We start from the raw sequence: 20,787 nt of genomic DNA, 5'->3' as shown, positions 1-20,787 counted from the left end.
CCACACTGTGCACCCTGAGGGGATTCAGGATGGGGAAAGAAACCAGGATACTTGCCCCAGATAGCTGAGGTGCATATCAAAGGAATGATTTCAGTGAGCCCAGACTCCTGCCTCTTCCTGTACAGTCCTGAGCAAAGTGCTAAATTCTTTAACTTGAGATGTCTGCTTTTTCCTTAATTAACAGTAATCTTTTGATGCTCCAACTACTTGTTTTTTGTTTGTTTTCTTGTTTTTTGCAAAAGTCTCCCAGGCTTAGAAGTCCTCTGCGTACCTGCCGAATAAGACGTAATTCTCAACTCTTAGGTGGTGCAATGTTTTTTTCAGTCGACAAGGCAAAGCCAGTGAGGTAAGGAGCCGTGGATAACATAGAGTCTGGATCTTCCGGAGCAGGCCTCTCCCCAGCTAGATGTGCTGCAAAGTCAGAAAGGAGTCACGGAAGAGAAGTCAGGGTCTACGCCAGTTCACGGATGCGTCTCCCGAATGCTGAAGTTCAAATTTGCAACTTGGTGAGACAACTTGGGTGCAGCTGCAAGGGTGCAGATGCCCTGGTCTCTGGGGGGAACCTGCCCATGCGTTTCCATCCGCGAGGTCATTCTTACATGTCTTGGTGGGCATATCCAGAGAGCAGGGGAGACTGACAGCTCTTGCCCCTTCAAAATAACAATCTGACCTTTACTCCTAATAAATAAGGAAATGTGCAACCACCAGTGCACCTCCTTTTCTATTCGGGGTTTGACAGGACTGTAAGCTCATGACTGAGAAAAATGAGACCCCCTATGATGACAATGTCAATGACAAGAAGAAATTCATCTCCTCGCCCACATGAATGGCCTGAGGGCCTCAAAGCTTGGGCTGCATTTAGGAAACCAGAGGAGGCTCTAAGAGGGATAATTGAATTCCGGAGTCAGGAAGACAAAAGTGATTATTTCTTGGATGACTAGAGGAACAAACATTTGTGGGTTTGAGATAAACAGATGACAAAAAGAGCCCATCTGAGACGCCAGACTTGACAAGCAGAGCCCTAAGACCTTTGTGTTCTCTGGAGGGACAAGTATCTTGGAATGTTTATATCTCAGGCTTCTGAGTGTGATTCTTAGAACTGTCTTGGAATCTCGTACCCTCAGTCTTTAAACATTACTGTCTGAGCCTACTGCCTGATGGGATGGGAGGAACCTCCAGGGCTCACTACATGCAGGGGCTTCAGACTGTTTTTAGTCAATTCCTAGATTAAAGAGAAAGAAACCAGACACCTGACACTAACAGCGGCAGCTGACTGTCACTGAGACAGTATCCAGACCAAGTGTTTTAACTACTCCAGATTCATCTCCTGGTTTTCAGAAGCATCCTACAAGGTAGGTGCTATTTTCATCAAAAGATGCCACTTTTCAGGTGAGGTAATCTGGCCTGGCTGACCTGAAGCCTCAAGCCATTGTAGGACAGGAAGCCCGGCAGTTGACCCCAGAGCCAGCCCACCCTTAACCACACTTAGCCTACACTGCTAGATGAAGTCATTGTTTGGTAAAGTTTATTCTGCGGCCTAGTCTTTGATCGTACATGGGATCAAATACTCCCTGAAAGGGTGAAGAGGATAATCCAGAGATATTAGGGATGAAAGACATCTAACTCAGAAACATTGTCCTGGGACCTCCCTGGCAGTCCAGTGGGTAAGACTCCATGCTGCTAATGCAGGGGGCCCGGGTTCGATCCCTGGTCAGGGAACTAGATCCTGCATGCGTGCTGCAACTAAGAGTTTGCACGCCACAACTGAAGATCCCACATTCTGCAACTAAGACCCGGAGCAGCCTAAATAAAAACATAAATAAATGTTTTTGAAAAAAAGGAACACTGTCCTTGCGCTTACAGAAAATACAAAATAAAATAGTCATGTCTCTAAAATGATTGGTAACTTAGCAAAATGGCCTAAAGGGTTCTGTGAGTTTCTGTGGAACTCAGCATGGAAAGCCCATGTGTGGTCCAGGCTTCATCCCCGCAGACAAGGCTGAATCAATATCAACCTGAATTGTTGGAGAGACTGTCCTGGTCTCTAAACTTGTTCTTCCCTCTGGGTGCCTTATAAATGATTCATGAATGAAAGAATGAATATGAACAAATGAATGTGTCCACCTGTGCTTCCTCATTCCCTCTCCGTTCCCCTCCTGCACTAGCTGCCCATTTTCCTCAAGAGAAACAGAGCTCATACATCGTCACAGCACCGACCAAGATTTTACACCTGCTCCCTACGGCCTGATGCAAAATGCAAACTTGTCAGATCTTCCTTAGAGTTCTCCAATAATCCCTGGTCTTTCTCTGTTCCCTCCCTACCCCAAAACCACCATTTGCTTTGTCAACAGCTACTCACGGGCATGAGACTCTTTGGACTTGCCAGTCCTCTGCCTTGGAATGCTCTCCCTTACTCAGATTATTAATAAGTGGACCCTCAGAATCAGAAGGGACCTTGTGGATCAAGACCAATCTCCTACCTGGAGTTGGAAACCTCTTTTTTTTTTTTTTTTTTGTGATACGTGGGCCTCTCACTGTTGTGGCCTCTCCCGTTGTGGAGCACAGGCTCCGGATGCGCAGGCTCAGCGGCCATGGCTCACGGGCCCAGCCGCTCCGCGGCATGTGGGATCTTCCCAGACCAGGGCACGAACCCATGTCCCCTGCATCAGCAGGCAGACTCTCAACCACTGCGCCACCAGGGAAGCCCTGGAAACCTCTTTAGAACATCCTTGACCCACCATCAACCAAGCCCTGCTTTGAAAACGACCCTTCCACTTAAAATTATTAAAAACTTACCTCTGTTAAGAAACCTGCCCTCATTAATAAATAAAGGCATGCATTCCCTCACTCGTCTTTGTTTATCAGACATGTTGAGTGCCTGTCACGTGCCAGGGAATGTGCTGGGCTCTGGGGGACATGAAAAGTCATGGGCGTCACTCACTGCTCTTTAGACGGGTCTGCAAAAGAATGGCTATTACCATAATTCTGTAGGATACACCATCAGTGTGTGCACCAAATGCAACACTGGGACAGAAAAGCAAACAGTTAATGATTCCTCTCAGCAGGAATGGGCTTAGGAAGACTTCACCGAGGAAGCACTGTGAAAAGCTAACTCTTAAAGGATGAGTCTGGAATATTCACGTCAACAGGTAGAATGAGGTGGGCATGGGGGCTGGGAATCTCAAGCTGAAAGCACACTGACCATTCTTTCATTACCACTTGACTTCAGGGTAATAAATAACTGGTACCCATCGGAAGAGTATTTCGTACATGGTCTATGGCGAAGGGAATTGGTCTAGTCCTTTCAGAAAGCAATTTGGTAAAACAAATCAAGAACCATACAACGGCCATCCTTTAGATGTAGCCATCACATGGGGGAGTATATCTTGAGGAAGTAATTACAAATGTGGAAAAGATTACATGCATGAAAATAATATATACTGGATTTGTGAAAATAGGGGAAAAACTGGAAACTGAGCCTCCAATTCACTTCCTTGGAAGATAGGTAAATAAACTATGATCCGTTTATTAGAGGGTTGATTTATTATGCAGCTGTTTGTTTTAAATATTATATGACAATTTGGAAATATTTATTCATATAAGGCTAACTGAAAAAAGAGAAATGTGTGCATATGATCACAACTTTATTTTTTAACTCATAAATATTTAAAATATTTAAATGTTTAACATATGTGTTACTCTTAGAGGAAAACATAGGCAGAAGACTCTATGACATAAATCACAGCAAGATCCTTTTTGACCCACCTCCTAGAGAAATGGAAATAAAAACAAAAATAAACAAACGGGACCTAATGAAACTTCAAAGCTTTTGCACAGCAAACGAAACCATAAACAAGACCAAAAGACAACCCTCAGAATGGGAGAAAATATTTGCAAATGAAGCAACTGACAAAGGATTAATCTCCAAAATTTACAAGCAACTCATGCAGCTCAATACCGGAAAAACAAACAACCCAATCCAAAAATGAGCAGAAGACCTAAATAGACATTTCTCCAAAGAAGATATACAGACTGCCAACAAACACATGAAAGAATGCTCAACATCACTAATCATTACAGAAATGCAAATCAAAACTACAATGAGATATCACCTCACACCAGTCAGAATGGCCATCATCAAAAAATCTACAAACAATACACGCTGGAGACGGTGTGGAGAAAAGGGAACCCTCCTGCACTGTTGGTGGGAATGTAAATTGATACAGCCACTGTGGAGAACAGTATGGAGGTTCCTTAAAAAAATAAAAATAGAACTACCATATGTCCCAGCAATCCCACCACTGGGCATATACCCTGAGAAAACCATAATTCAAAAAGAGTCATGTACCACAATGTTCATTGCAGCTCTACTTACAATAGGACATGGAAGCAACCTAAGCGTCCATCGACAGATGAATGGATAAAGAAGATGTGGCACATATATACAATGGAATATTACTCAGCCATAAAAAGGAACGAAATTGAGTTATTTGTAGTGAGGTGGATGGACCTAGAGACTGTCATACAGAGTGAAGTAAGTCAGAAAGAGAAAAACAAATACCGTATGCTAACACATATATATGGAATCTAAGAAAAAAAAAGGTCATGAAGAACCTAGGGGCAGGACAGGAATAAAGACGCAGACCTACTAGAGAATGGACTTGAGGACATGGAGAGGGGGAGGAAGGGTAAGCTGGGACGAAGTGAGAGAGTGGCATGGACATACCACTACCAAATGTAAAACCGATAGCTAGTGGGAAGCAGCCGCATAGCACAGGGAGATCAGCTCGGTGCTCTGTGACCACCTAGAGGGGTGGGATAGGGAGGGTGGGAGGGAGACGCAAGAGGGAGGAGATATGGGGATATATGTATATGTATAGCTGATTCACTTTGTTATAAAGCAGAAGCTAACACACCCTTGTAAAGCAATTATACTCCAATAAAGATGTTAAAATAAATAAAGAAATAGGAACATTTTTATTTAAAAAATAAATAAAATAAAATATGTGTTATTTAAAAATAACAAAAGGGGCCTAAGATATGACACCAAAATGCTACCGAAAGTTGGGCTTGAAAAAGGAAAGTTCTGGGAGACATGCTTCCTTCTGTTTTCAAACTTTTTGTTTCATGGTTGTTTTGTTCCCTCTTAACCTGTAAGTAGTTTGCTTGTTTGTTTAATGTATGGAATGAATTTTACTCTCTACAATCTTGCGGTGAACTTCTTCCAAAAACCACCAAGTCTTCTACTTCTTGTTTTTTCTGTCTTCTCATTGCTTGGTAAGTGCCCGAGTCTGAACGTGACATAGTGCGTGACTGTTAAGTGTTAGTGGCTGACGAAGTACAGCATGTTTTCCTATGCCCTGCCTTCCTGGGGCCTCAAGACCATTAGGAGAAACAGCAACACTCGACACAGCTTTTGTTTGTGCTACACACTCTTCTACGCACTTCACAGACATTAAGTCATTATATATTGATACAACAATCCCATGAAGTTAGGCTTAGGACTAGGGTTAGGGTTAGCCATTTACCCAAAGCTATCTAGCTAGTTGGTGATAGAGCCAGGATTTGAACCCAGGGAGTATGGCTCAAGGGTCTCTGCTCTTAATCACTCAAGACAGGGAGCTTTGAAATAGCCAGCTCTCTGTACAGACAGGCAGACAGACATTAACACCTACACAAATAACTGCGTGGTTGGGGGGAGGGGCTGGAGATGGAGGGTGGAGTTTGAAAGACAGAGCTATGGGGGTTCTAGCGTAAGCCCCTTCCCGAATGGAAGCCTCAATCTGGCATCGATCTCTTTCTGAGAGGATGGCAGACGCAGAATGACATCTGAAATCTGAGCGGTCATCTCTGCGTAGATACAGGGCTCAGTGTTGGAGAGGTAGCCCTTAGCGAGAGGCAAAAAGCATCAGAGAGCTGTGTGTTTACACAAACTGTGTCTTGATATTCTCTTTGTCTATTGTTCTTGAGGCAGACATAATGAATGTTTCTTCTCTGGGGCGTTTATTCAGATGACAAAGCTCAGGCTTTGCCTGGAATTTTAGAGGCCCCAGAACTAGAACAGAACTTTGTTGACCATCTCATCTAGACCTTGCCCATCCCTCTACCCTTAACACACACACACACACACACACACACACACACACACACACACTCTCTCTCTCTCTCTCTCTCTCTCTCTCTCTTATGAAGACAGAGGATAAAGTATCCATTAGAAATAACAAGTGAGGTACCTGGTACACAGAGGCGTTAGTAGCCCCTGTTTAACCAAAGAAGGCAGGAGTCATTATGCAAACACAATGAGGGTCCAATGATATGAAGTCCTGAGTGATTCTTTCGTTGGATCTGACTCATGTTTCTCCATTCACTCTAGATTGAGTCAATGTTTACATGATATGTCTGCCCTCTCGGTCCTATGTTTTTAATTCATTAGTTCCAAGTCTTGGAAACAGGCTACTCAAATATTCACCCCAGTGAAAGCTCAGGGTTATTAATAAGCAGACAAGTGTTTGCAGGCAGCTGGTCCGAGCTGGGACACTGCTCACGATGGAGAACACGTGGCTTCCGAACCACGTCTGAAATGACCGTGTTCTGTTGGCCTGCGCTGCACGCGCTCCTACTCTTAGGGCCTCATCCAAGAACAGTCAGAGACTATAACTAGAAATCTTCCTCTCACCCCCTACCCAAAACATCCCCGCCATTTTTAGAGGAAAGATGACATTTTCCCCAGCCCCGCCTGATCAGTGAGGGACTCTCCTACATTCTCCTCGTCAAGGTTTATATATCCTTGTCCCAAGGGTCAGAGGACTACTTTCCTCTTTCTTAGTGGAAATTCCATTCTTAAATATCAGACTTCCCAATTTGCCTCTCATGGTAGAAACCACGGGAAGGAACCCGAGAGACGACACCTGTCATTTGACAGATGAAGACAGGTGGCCCCCAAAGAAGAAGGGACCATTTGAGGATCAAGTTGGTGATGAGATGCTGCCGGTTCACAGACCAGGGCTCCTTCTGCCCACACCCTCCTCAACTTCCACGTGGCACTGAAGGCGACACCATGTCGCCATGAAGCCCGGGAAGGAGCAGAGGCTGCCTCAGTTATTTTCCTAACCCTCCCCCTGACCCCCTTATCTGAACGCACCCCCAGTGGAAGGAAAGCCCATGGGCTCTTACTCATTTCCATGTACTCTGGCGTCAGTCCAGTGTATGGTTCCAGGCTGTAGTCTAGATCCCACTGCTCTGGGTGCTTTGAACAGGCGGAGTCAGCTTGTCCAGGCTCTGTCTCACCTTTCAGCTTCCGAAATAATTTCTTTAGCTTCCTGGAAAAGAAAGGGATCCGTCACCAAAAGCCTCTGGAGGAGAGGGTTAGTTCTTCAGACAGAAAGGAGAAAAACAACTAAGTTTTGATACTGGACCATCTCTCATCTAAGGACAGAGAGAGGAACACTAAGGAGACTACTTTTCTCTTAAAGACAGTCCCAGGAGGTCCTTTGTCGGGATAATAAAAGGGTCATCCCGCAAAGGACCAAGTTTCTTCAAACCCGAAGAAACTTTTAATTCTTCCTGCTGTTTGATAAGCAACAGGAGTGTTGGCCCTTCCTGTCCTATTTTCTAACGGGTGATCTGTCCACCCTCTTCATGGGGAAGGGAGGGTGTTTAGAAAGTAGCAGAAAGATGCCATCTTCCCACCTCAAACATTTTCATGTGTTAATAACATGAATAGCGTATGTCCATTAAAGCCAAGCTAAACGTTGTCCACCATTGCTATGGGGTGAATCGTATCCCCCCAAATTCATATGTTGAAACTCAGAGCCCCAGTGTGACCATATGTGAAGACAGGGCTTTTAGGAAGTACTTATGGTTAAATGGGGTGATAAAGGTGGGTCCTAACCCAAAGGATTGTTCGCCTTGTAAGAAAAGGAAGAGACAGCAATCTCTCTCCACCGTGTGAGGTCACAGTCATCTGAAAGCCAGGAAGAAGGCCCCCACTAGAAACCAAACCCTGCCAGTCCTTACCTTGGATTTTCCAGCCTCCAGAACTGTGAGAAAACACATTTCTGTTGTTTAAGCCCCCCAGTCTATGGTATTAGTTACGGCAGCCTGAGTAGACTAAGTCAACCACATTCAGGACATTTTTGGTCTAGAATGAGAACAAGACAATAATGGCCCAGCCTCTTGGGATTGGTATGAGGATGAAGTGAAACAGTGTTTATACCATCCTCAGCACAATATCTGGACACAGTAAGCATTCAATAGATGCTAGCTATTATTATTTTTAATATTAAATGCTAAGATTAATTAAATGCCTGAAGGTACGATCTTTTCATCCCTCCCCCTGTTACACAATACACAGAGAATGAAATGAGGATAAGGAGTGAGGTCCCAGTTCTGCTGATTGGTCTAAGAGGAAGTTTCTAGGAGACTGTGGAAGGAGAACTAACAGCAGAACAGTCAGAAGCATAAACCTGAAATGTTTAAAGGGATTGTGCCTATAACTTAAGGCTGTTATTACCATTTTACAGCTGGGAGGGCTGAGACTCAGAGTGGCTAGGGGTTGCTTGCGGTCCAAAGCCTGGCATAAGGACCCAGGTCTTCTGGCTCTGGCCCAGGTTTCTTTTCCTCCACAATTCATGGTCAAGGTCTCCATGAAGGAGACTTGGGATTGACACATGGAATTCATGAGAGCAAGAACCAAAAAGAGAAGGGGAACCGAGCGGATGGGAAGCAGAAGATCACCCTTCCTTCCCACGTGAGTCTCCAGCCGCCCCTCTGTTCGAACCTGCTGTGGTTATCGCTCATTCAGGGGCAATCTCTGATTGTTCTGGTCTTTAGCTTATAGTTCCCGATAATTCTAAGTTGAAATCTCAGCTCTTCACTCCCTGGTGTGTCAGATAATCTCTTTAGCCTCAGTTTCCTCCTTTAGTCTTCCTTTAGCCTTCATTTCCTACTAAATGAAGATGATGCTAAAAGATAGGTCCTAGAACCAATTCAATGAGATAAGGTATATAAAGGCAATTTAAGAGCAACCATGTTTGGAACAAGGTAACTGCTCAATAAATGTTAACTATCATTAATGTAAAAAAACAAACTAAAATAAAGGGATTGTAAAGTCCGTGTTCCATCCGAATGCAGGAATCCTCCCCACACACACATCCTCACACAAGGCCATCCAACCCCTGCGTAGCTCTTTCCAGAGGAGCACTCACGAAATCATTAGGCATCTCATTCTATCGTTAGAAAGTGTTCAGGCAAGTAGTGGGAATCCCATGGTTCAAAATAATGTTTTGATCGGTGCCTTGTCCAATACCACCGCCATCAAGAAGCCTGTAGTATTGCGGTATGGGTAAAAGTCTGATCTTGGATGTCAGGAAGTCGTTCTTTAAAAACCTAGTTTTACAACTCACCAGTTATATTTTCTTGGGCAAGTTATGGAAACTCCATAAGCTTTAGTTTTCTTATCTATAAGATGAGAAAATAAATATTAACTGGCCCATTGGGTCAGTGAAAGGAGATAATCTATGTAACATGCTTAATTTAGGGCTTGGTACGTGTCAAGAGCTCCATAAATATATCGTCCTTATCACTGTCATCCTCATCATCACAGGAGGATCTAAAGAATGAGTTGAGATCCACAGAATCAACAGTAAAATAAAATATTTCATAATAAGATAGCAAGCAACGATTCTGTGATCACAAGAAATTAAGAAAAGCCTAGATGGAGCCTGAAGGTTCTGAAGCCAAATAGTATGAAGTGGCTGAGACCCTGTCTGTGAGTCGGGACAGAAGGACAGGATGAAGAAAAAACATAAGGAAGAGAGAGACAAGAAAAGAAGGAAGGAAAAGAAGGGAGGGAGAGAGGGAAGGAGGAAGGGAAGGTCTACAACCAGAACTCAAATTAAGACTTTTCCGCCAAGTACCAGGAATCAGAAAACTCAGCCACATCTTTAGTAAAGAATAGTAAATGGGGCTTCCCTGGTGGCGCAGTGGTTGAGAGTCTGCCTGCCGATGCAGGGGACGCGAGTTCGTGCCCTGGTCCGGGAAGATCCCACATGCCGCGGAGCGGCTGGGCCCGTGAGCCATGGCCGCTGAGCCCGCGCGTCCGGAGCCTGTGCTCCACAACGGGAGAGGCCACAACAGTGAGAGGCCTGCATACCGCAAAAAAAAAAAAAAAAAAAAAAAAAAAAATAGTAAATGGTTTTAAGTAAACATGGAAAATTGAACACATGCATACATCCCTGTCCACTTCTGAAATGCTACCAAAATGATAGTGAATGAATTTTAAAATGTATAAAACCACAAGGTTAAAGAAAATAGTCATGACTACAGTAGAGTATGAGAGAGATTAATGACCATCCTGGAAGATGAACAGTGAATGAAGGAGTTAGCAAAGCTGTGATGGCTGAATACCAAGTACGTACAGTGGAAGACGGAAGGGAAAAGCAAGTCAACTCATGCTGAGAAATCTCAGAAAGGCTCAGGAATTGCAGGCACCAGGTATCAGCAAAGGCAGGAGGCAGGGGTTGGTCAAGGCACTATTAAAGGAACAGCAGACCCTAATCTCTCTGTCCACCCACATTGCCCAAGTGACCACCACTTCCCAACACCAACAGGAGCAAAAAGTTTATTCAGAGAAGAAAAGGAACCAGGGAAACTCTGGATCTGACATAAATCCAATAAAATGATAGGAAGTTAAAAATCAATAACCTCTTAGGGAAAAAAGAAAATAGAACTAAAGACAAATATATGGGCAAGAGGAAAGAAAAGAGAAGGAAATTAATCAGTCTATGAACGTCAACATTTACGCAGCAAGAGAAGACAGAGCAAATGGTGGGGAAGAAACTACAAGAGAAATAAAGAAAATGTCCCAGAGGTGAAGGACATGCACTTTTTTTTTTTAAATTTTTTTGGCCACACCACACGGCATGTGGGATCTTAGTTCCCCAACTACGGATCGAACCCACACCCCCTGCATTGGAAGTGCATAGTCTTAACCCCTGGACCGCCAGGGAAGTCCCAGGACATGCACTCTCTGATTTTAAGGACCTACTCACCAAAATGAAGAAAGAAAAGGATCTCCACCAAAGCATATCACCTTGAGATTTCAGAACGCTAAGAAGAAAGAAAAGGATTCTAACAGCTTCCAGGTCCAGAAGGACAAAGATAGATTCTCTAAAAATTATAAGCAAAAGGATATTAGAATTCTCAACATCAGCCCTTTACAATAGAAAACTCCAGGGAAATGTATTAACATTGAGAAGGCAAATGATTTTTAGCATAGGATTTTATACCTAGCCAAAGTATACAACGAGTGCAAAGGCAGAATGAAGACATTTTCAAACATGCAAATTTTCAAAAAAGATGTATTTCTATGCCTCCATTCTCATGAAGTTCCTGGAGGATGAATTTCACCAACCAAGGATCTAAAGCAATAGAGAAAACAGTATGGAATCTGGCAAAGAATCCACCAGAAAAAAAAGTGTTGGACCTAACAGGGATTGATAGCTGTATGGAAGGTTTAGCGAACAAACACTTCTGGTCTAAACAGGATAATGGAGGGTTCCTAGAGGATGGTCTCAAGGAAAAAATAAATGTGACCAATAAGACATCTGATGTGTTTAAAAAGAATGAAATATTGCCATTGGCAGCAACATGATGGACCTAGAGATTATCATACTAAGTGATATAAGTCAGAGAAAGACAAATATGATATCACATATGTGGAATCTAAAAAATAATACTAATGAATCTATACACAAAACAGAAACAGACTCACAGACATAGAAAACAAACTTATGATTACCAAAGAGAAAAGGGACGGGGGAGGGATAAATTAGGAGTTTGGGATTAACAGATACAAACTATTATACATAAAATAGATAAACAATAAGGATTTACCGTATAACACAGGGAACTATATTCAATATCTTATAGTAACGTATAGTGAAAAATAAACTGAAAAAGAATATATACACATATATGGCTGAATCACTTTGCTGTACACCTGAAACTAACACAATATTGTAAATAAACTATATTTCAATTTTTAAAAATGATCAGGCAAAACCCAAAAGATAAATAAGAAATAAAAGACATCTGATGTGTTTAATGAGGTAATTAAGCTGGGGAAGTGGACACTTAAACAAGTGTCACCAATATGGTATAATGAGTATTATAAAGGGAGAGATTTAGGGAATCATGGGCAACCTAACCTGCAAGGTTTCCCTGGGGAAAAGCTGTGTAACCCAACCGAAGGATGAAAGATGAAAGAAGCAGCATGGGAAAGTAAGAGAGAGCTGTGGAAGGGGAGGGTGTGTGTTCTAGGCAGAGGGAATTATTTGTGCAACAGCCAAAGACAGTGCGAGAATGGTCACTGCAGGGAATAAAAAGAGATCCAAATGTTCGCAGCATAAAGTAGGAGAGAAAGTGATGAAGGATGACTTGAGAGGTAGCACAAGTTCATGAAGATGGCCTTGTAAGCCATGTGGATGTGGCGGTTCAAGTGAGAGATCAGGGTAGCAGAGGCCAGGATGATTACCATGGCCATGGAAGAAAGCAGAACGAGACACGCTTAGGAGGTGGGGTTAAGAAGCTGGTGGGGAATTGCAGTTGGGAAGGGAAGAGGAACCGAGGATGACCCCCCGAAGTCCTTGGCTGTGTGGGTGGGTGGTGGCAGAGTCCGCTAAACTGGGGGACACAAGAGGAGAGGGGCAGGAGAAGTTGTTGAGATGGAGGGTTTCATGAGACAATTAAGTAGGGATGTCTAGTAAACAGTTATATGTGGTCTAGAGCTCTGAAAACAGGTCCGGGTTGGAGCTAGAGACCCAAGAACCATCACGGAAAGAACAATGGAAACTCTAGCAATGAACACCTCCTGTGGGTGGCGTGGAGGGGAAGGAGCCTTCAGAGGGCAAGGAAGGAGCAGTCACAGGAAGAGATGCTCAACTGTGAGACCCTGTGGCAACGAAGGCCAGGGCAGAGGACGGCCTCAGGAAGGACACCGCGGTCAGCCATGCAATACGCCGTGGGGGGGTCCAAACAGCCACAAATAGTTCTTACGAACCTCTCCTTACCGGGAGTCTCCCTCCTGGAGATCTCAGCGCCCATTAAAAACATTAATAAAGGAAGTCCCTCGAGAGCAGGATTTAAGAGGAATCCTGCATGGTGTATAACACACAGATGGGGCGTTTGGAAAACTTCACATTATGATTCCTACCGTATGATGCATTCGTTTGTTAAAATAACTCCTTTGAGGTTACCCTTGTCTCCTTTTCATCTGCTCTTTCTCTGTCCCTTGTGAATGACAAGTCTGAGAAACTCTGTCCAGAAGCCTCTGAGCCTTTCCCCTGCATGTGCCCCACAGGCTCACCCTGAGACCACGGTGACTGTCGGTCACGCCTTGGCCTCCTGGCTGCAGGATCCAGGCCCCAGGAGTCCTCCACAGACCCTGGCTTCACAGACCTCGAGCCTCGTGAAAGAAGGCAGAAGCAAGCCCGCCATGGGTCGAAGAAGAGAAACACATCAGCCTCGGAGCTGTGTATTCCTCTTCTTGACACAGGACAGGATTCAACTTTGTTCCTTAACCCCCTGATTCACAGTCATATTCCACTGTATTGAGGGGAACACACAGCTTCCCTTGCCTGTGATGGCTTTAAAGAGAGACTGTTTTATGTCTTTAAATACAATATTTATCACATTTATCAAAAAAAGAAGAAAGTTTATGAAATCTTCCTGGCTGTGTGCAGGGGTATATTGGTTATTTTGGGGTGTGATCTGGTGCTTCTAGCAAGAATAGGGACGGGGGGACATTTTGCCAGCGGAAGTATTAATTCATCAGCTCTGTTCATCTCAGACATCACTCAGGAAAGAATCTGGCACCTGAAAAAGAGCATTTACCCTTACACACACACACACACACACACACACACATTTATCTCTCTGAACGATTAAAGGCCATTTCCAATTTTGCTTCATGGAATACTAGAGCTGAGTTTGAGATAAAATTATAGCGAGGACTTGGGATGTGCTGTGGCGTGTTTGGGGGCTCCATGACGTCTGGATCCAAAGTCCATTTTGCACAAACACATATGGGAAAGGTGGTGTGTGTGTGGTGGGGGAGATGAGGAAAATCCCCATCAATGGACTCAGATAATAAATAGCACAGGATCGGATTCTGCCCTGCGAGCCAGCCATGTCTGAAGTTATCTCAGAAGGAGCTGCCAATGAGCATTATTCTGGAGCCTGTTGTGTTGAAAACCACCTGGCTCCCCTCTGGAAAGCATCTTCACAACTGTGTCAGGCCCCAGGAGCCTGGGGATGTGTGAGTGGGGAGAGTCCAAGGCCAGGCCACACAACTTCAGCTTCATCTAGTATCATGTCCTCATTGCCCGTGAAGAGTTACTGCTCCCAGTTTTGCTGCTTCCTCCGAAAGCACTTCATTTTTCCATCTCCAGGGGCTCTGAAGCAGGCCTAGCAAAAGTGGGACATGCTTCTGTCTGGACGGTGCTGGCCTTCCATGGTGGCCCTGTCTGGGGCACCTGCCAGATTTAGGGGTAGCAAAGGGAGAGGTCTGGAAGCTGAAGATGCTTATCTTGGTCCCAAAGGACAGGTGTACAGTATTCATGGACATGCCTGGTATCTGTGCCAGCCCCGTGGAGACCTGCGGGGTTAAAAGGCAAGAACACTGTGCTGAACCAATGTCTCCCAAGCAAAGGACACGTGCCGCTAACAGCTCATGTGATGTTTTTGGAAGGCCACTAGACTTGGCCTAACATCTCGTTAGAGCACCTGGAAGAATTATTCACTGCTCTCCGCTCATCCCTCTGATCGCAGTCCAGGAGAAAACCCCAGTCTGCTGCTGGTATGTCTTTAACAACTCCCCGGGACTTGTGCAACTTCTTTTTCAGTAAAGAGAATGCAGATCTTAGGCTAACTTCATGGATTAATAATGGATCAGTTTTATTGTATTTCTTTCTACTATTTGCTATTCAGGGTAACTGATAGTGTTAGTTTTCCACTTTCAGAAATGTGACGGACTTAAAAAGTGAATTGGTTTAGAGGAAATTAATATGCAAATAGCTGTCTAGGTAGGTAATGGAAAACAATTTAAAAGCTGGCTGACAAATGACTAAAGATTGGGAAACAATCTAATGCAAGAAGCCTACTGGACTGGTCGACTCAAGAAGACACTAGAATTTGTAGTGGTGGTGCTTTTAGCAATACACACACATGCACGCACACGCACACATGCACGCACATGCACACACAGAGAATCTAAGGAGAACCGTGCACCCTTAGGGAGTTAGATAAATTACAGCCGACTACCTGGCTTACCAGCAAAGTCAGTTCAATCATCTTTAACATTTTAAAATTCTCTTTGGCAGAATCTCAGCAAATTGCTTTCAGAAGTAAATAACAAACACGAAAAATGATCAATCTATGTGTATAACCATATTTTTTTTACCCCAAATATTCTTATCCAGTATGACTACCTACATAACTCCTCAGGCTTGCTTCTGTTTTTAAAAATCAAGTCTGGTCTCGAAGATTAATATTTATCTCCCTGAGGGAAAAAATTGGATGCAGGCTCTGAAGGCACTGAAGAGCTACCATGAACCACAAGCCATGGGTCCCAGAACATAAGAGAAAAACACTGTTCCTGAGAAGGTCTTTTCAGCTCACTCCCTGGACTCGAAACACTCAGAGAGCATCACTTGTAAACATAAAAGCCAATGACACTCAGTCACACCTTGGCTACCTGTACCCCCAGGAACGGTTCATCCTTTCTCGGATACCCATATATTCTCTTTTCTAGAGACCTGAGCATATATGCAAGCTGTATTTTTATATAACCATGTGTCTTTCTAGAATAACTTTCCCAAGGTCTCACAGGGACTATATTGCAATGCCTGGATTTAAACCCAGATCTGTTCAACAATCACTGCCCTACAGAGATGTGTTGCCTCCACGAAAGAGTTAAAGACCACTGGGTCTAGTTTTTATAATTCACACTATTCCTTCCTCACCGCCAGGCTCAGTGGTCATTTCTCTTTTGCCTATAAAAGACTCCCCTTTCTTATTGCTTATTTCATGTTTCTCTATCATACATAAGGATGTTGCCAGGTGCATGAGCTCTGGATAGATGGGTCTAATCTACTGAGAGTGGGCTCTGCGTGGGGCGTGGAAGACCCAATAATCGTAATCGTGGCGATTTCAGGTGAACAAGCTCAGTCACAACCCGTAGAATTGCAGAGAACTTTGAAGATAAAATACCACAGGGCTTGGTGGAAGAACTTTGGCTCTACATTCCTGACTTCAACTATATGATTAGGTTGTATGTGTTCACTAACAGATTAGGAACTAAAATGAGGAAAACTATTTTGGAAGAGAAGTGACTTGTATTGGAATCGGCAGTGACCAATTTCACTGAATAAAGGAGAGGTTCATAGAACGCTAGAGCTGAAATGACAAAACCTTAGAGATTATTACATTATTATATACTAAATAGGTATTAGATCCTGTTGTATATTACGTATTATTATATGCTTTTCCTCAAGAGATGAGGATAGTGAGACGTAGGAAGTGACTTGCTCACAGCTTTATGAATTTCATGCGAATGCCATCAGTTAAAGTGCGGCATAGCAAACACACATCAAGCCTAAGGAAGGAAATTTCGCCTTCAAGGAAAACAGCTGTGTGTAGGTATCATCTGTCATGGAGCTGACAGAGTTGATGGGTGGGGAACATCCAACATACTGTCCAAATGACTGAGTTCTTGCCTCTCTTACACCCTAAAAAAGGCTTCTGGGGGCTTCCCTGGTGGCGCAGTGGTTGAGAGTCCGCCTGCCGATGCAGGGGACACGGGTTCGTGCCCCGGTCCGGGAAGATCCCACATGCCGCGGAGCGGCTGGGCCCGTGAGCCATGGCCGCTGAGCCTGCGCGTCCGGAACCTGTGTTCTGCTACGGGAGAGGCCACAACAGTGAGAGGCCCCACGTACTGCAAAAGAAAAAAAAAAAGACTTCTGGGTCCCGAGTGGATGGGCCAAGTGGTAGAAGAGACAGACGCCTGGGAATGAAAAGATGGCAAGCTGTCTCCAATTCCAACCAATGTACTGGAAAGACAGGTGTGTTCACCCGGATGTTTGGAGGGGACTGGAGACTTTCCTTTGTAGCGGTGGTGGAGGGGATGGACTCGCGGCTTCGAAGGGGCCAGATGTGGCGCTGGCGCACCTTTTTCTCGGCATGTATATTTTCTGGATGTCTGTCCATCACAAATGTGTCCCCTCTGAGATGGTAAGCTCCTAGACCACAGTGACCACGTGTCTCACCAGCTTTGTTTGATGACGATCACGGAGTGACTTTCAACCAGGAAGCTGAGAACGAGGTGCTGTTTCAGAGGGTTGAGATGCCCAAACCATGTTCTCCTCCAGCTCCTCCGAGAAAAATCACGTGCCCAAGTGCCTCCTGTGGTTACCCCAGTGTGGGGACAGAAAAACAGCCTAACTGATGGCCAGTGATGGTGAGACCCATTCTGACGACTGGGATGGCAAAGTGTTATGAGCGAATGCTCAGGATTCTCATTCCTTGAAGTAGGGCTTTCATGAAAACAGGTTTTCTTTCCAGATAAATCCAATTGTCTCCATCATAACTTGAGCTCTCTAATTGTGTTTCTGAGAAAGACCAAAGAATAGCTTTCTCTGGGGATCTGTCAGACAGTCACAGCCCCCCATGGGAGCAGTGACTGGTGTAGCTTTCCCTAAAGAAAGGAGTGGATCATGTATATCTGCTAATGGTTCCAATCAGCCCCAGGAACCTAGGCTCAGCGACCCTTAAGCAGACTGAGAGAGATTTGGGGCTCTCACCCTTGCCATGACCCTGGCATGCCCCAAGACCGGTCAGGCACCACTACCTCATCTTCTCCTAAAGCAACACCTGAGTCACTAAGTGTTTTGATAAACCCGAGTCAGTCTGTTGTTTGTTTAGAAAATAAATCTACATCCAAGGGAACCTGTTTCTTTTTTTTTAATTTATTTATTTTTGTCTGCATTGGCTCTTCGTTGCTGCACTTGGGTTCTCTCTAGTTGCAGTGAGCGGGGGCTACTCTTCATTGCGGTGCACAGACTTCTCACTGTGGTGGCTTCTCTTGTTGCAGAGCACGGGCTCTAGGCGCGCGGGCTTCAGTAGTTGTGGTGCGCAGGCTCTAGAGCGCAGGCTCAGTAGTTGTGGCACATGGGCTTAGTTGCTCCGCGGCATGTGGGAGCTTCCCAGACCAGGGCTCGAACCTGTGTCCCCTGCATTGGCAGGCGGATTCTTAACCACTGTGCCACCAGGGAAGTCCAGGAAAATGTTTCTTTAAACAAAATAATGGCAGACCAACTTGTTATATATGACAGTGACAGCCTTCTTTCAAGTCACAGACGCAGCCCCCTGCTTTCGCAACTTTCTTTGACTGCTCCAAAATGCCTGACCTTTACTTGTCTGAATTCTGACAAAGTTTGCACCAGAGAGAGAACACCCAGTCACATGCAGTCTATTTTGTCTCCCAAACTAAAAAAACTAATCTCTGAGGAGATAAGGACCATTTCATATATATCTTTCTGTATTTAGTTGTATACAAATCTTGTGTATAAGTTAAAGAAAAAGAAAGAGAGAGCCTTGTGTTATGGTCTGAATGTCTGTGTCCCCTCCAGAATCTATATGTCCTACCACCAATGTGATGGTATTAGGAGGTGGGACCTTTGAGTGATAATTATGTTTAGATGAGGCCATGAGGGTGGGGCTTCCACAATGGTATTGGTGCCCTTATAAGAAGAGGGCACCACCAATGTTCAAAGCAGCACTATTTACAGTAGCCAAGACATGGAGGCAACCTAAATGTCCATCAACAGATGAATGGATAAAGAAGATATGGTACATATATACAATGGAATATTACTTAGTCATTAAAAAGAACGAAATAATGCCATTTGCAGCAACATGGATGGACCTAGAGATTATCACACTAAGTGAAATAAGTCAGGCAAAGAAAGATAAATATCATATGGTATCATTTATATGCAGAATCTAAAAAAAATGATACAAATGAACTAATTTACAAAACAGAAACAGACTCACAGACTTAGAAAACAAACTTATGGTTACCAAAGGGGAAAAGGTGGAGGGGGGCATAAATTAGGAGTCTGGGATTAACATATACACACTACTTTATATAAAATAGATAATCAACAAGGACCTGCTGTAGAGTGCAGGGAACTCTACTCAATACTCTGTAATAACCTATATGGGAAAAGAATCTGAAAAAGAATAGATACTATATATGTATATGTATAACTGAATCACTTTGCTGTATACCTGAAACGAACACAATATTGTAGATCAACTATCGTCCAGTATAAAATAAAAATTAAAAAAAGAAAAAAAAGAAGAAGAGAGCACCAGAGCTCTCTCTCCACACATACACAGAGCCTGGGTCACATGAGCTTACAGGGAGATGGTGGTCTTCATCAGGACCAAACCGGCTGGCTGCATAATCTTCAACTTCATGGCTTCCAGAACTGTGGGAAATAAGCTACCCAGTCGATGCTACTGTGTTACAGCAACTCAAGCTGATGAAGACAGCTGGGAAGGCTCAGGCTGCAGTTTTTGTGGGTACAGCTCTGTGGTATCCAATTCTCATTTTTTAATACCTGAGCCATACAAGCCAAGAGATGAAGGCAGTGGTATTCCCTGCAGGCACTCCTGCAGTGTGGACAGTGTTATTCCTGGTTACGTAGCTCAGGGCCTGGCTCTCTACCCTTATAGAATATTTTGTTGGACACTTATTGTTCTCAAATTCCTTTGCTGCTTAAACTAGCCAGAGTGGACTCCAAGGTCTGCTACTAAGAACCCAGGCCAATGACATGAACAAATGCAGCTGGAAATAAAGGGATTAAACCAGTTTATTGCAGGATTTCTCAGAGCCATTAAAATAATGTGCTTAGTAAATCTCCAAAAGGGAGACAGAGTGTGCGGCAGTATCTTCACCTAACCTTGTGGGGACTGTCTGACGACTGCGTCACAGGACGGATAATCTTGCAAGAAGTTTGCAAAGAACTCTGAGCCTGGTACAAACTGTCCATCCAGTCCTGCTAAACAGAACAGGTCCAGCCTATAAGAGTCGCCCCTGATCCTCTCTGTCATTCCCTGGCTCTCTGATGCCAGGCTAGCTGAAAACACCCCCTGAAACAGATTTCTTTTTTTACAACTAAAAAAGCAATAGAAACAAAAGGCAGAGGGGGCGACATTTTCCTTTGACCTGAAGGTAGATTTTCACCTGTTTCATCCTCTTTTTTGGGTCCAGTGCTCGTGAGTCAGCAGTTATTTTCATGACTATCTCAATGCAAAACCTAATGAAAGGGAGGACCTTGAAGATGGCAGAGGAGTAAGACGTGGAGATCACCTTCCTCCTCACAAATACATCAGAAATACATCTACATGTGGAACAACTCCTACAGAACACCTACTGAACGCTGGCAGAAGACCTCAGACTTCCCAAAAGGCAAGAAGCTTCCCACGTACCTGGGCAGGGCAAAAGAAAAAAGGAAAAACAGAGACAAAAGAATAGGGACGGTACCTGCACCTCTGGGAGGGAGCTGTGAAGGAGGAAAGGTTTCCACACACTAGGAAGCCCCTTCGCGGGCGGAGACTACGGGTGGCGGAGCGGGGGAGCTTCGGAGCCGCGGAGGAGAGCGCAGCCACAGGGGTGCAGAGGGCAAAGTGGAGAGATTCCCGCACAGAGGATCGGGGCCGACC

General features: G+C 44.3%; 1 protein-coding gene across 4 annotated transcripts in view; it reads right to left on the bottom strand.

Moving 5' to 3' along the window:
- Positions 1 to 20,787, bottom strand: part of ANO2 (anoctamin 2) — a 339,121-nt gene that overhangs the window by 30,243 nt on the left and 288,091 nt on the right. For all 4 annotated transcript variants that reach the window (XM_033867162.2, XM_033867161.1, XM_033867163.1 and 1 more), the window contains one exon: positions 7,174 to 7,319. In XM_033867162.2, coding sequence (XP_033723053.1) covers positions 7,174 to 7,319 — 146 coding nt within the window. The remainder of the gene's footprint in view (positions 1 to 7,173; positions 7,320 to 20,787) is intronic.

This window comes from Tursiops truncatus, chromosome 11 (genome assembly GCF_011762595.2).
Source record: "Tursiops truncatus isolate mTurTru1 chromosome 11, mTurTru1.mat.Y, whole genome shotgun sequence".
In the NCBI taxonomy this organism is placed as follows: Eukaryota; Metazoa; Chordata; class Mammalia; order Artiodactyla; family Delphinidae; genus Tursiops; species Tursiops truncatus.
Note: the sequence above shows the minus strand (reverse complement) of the source record. Positions and strands in the feature narration are given on the sequence as shown.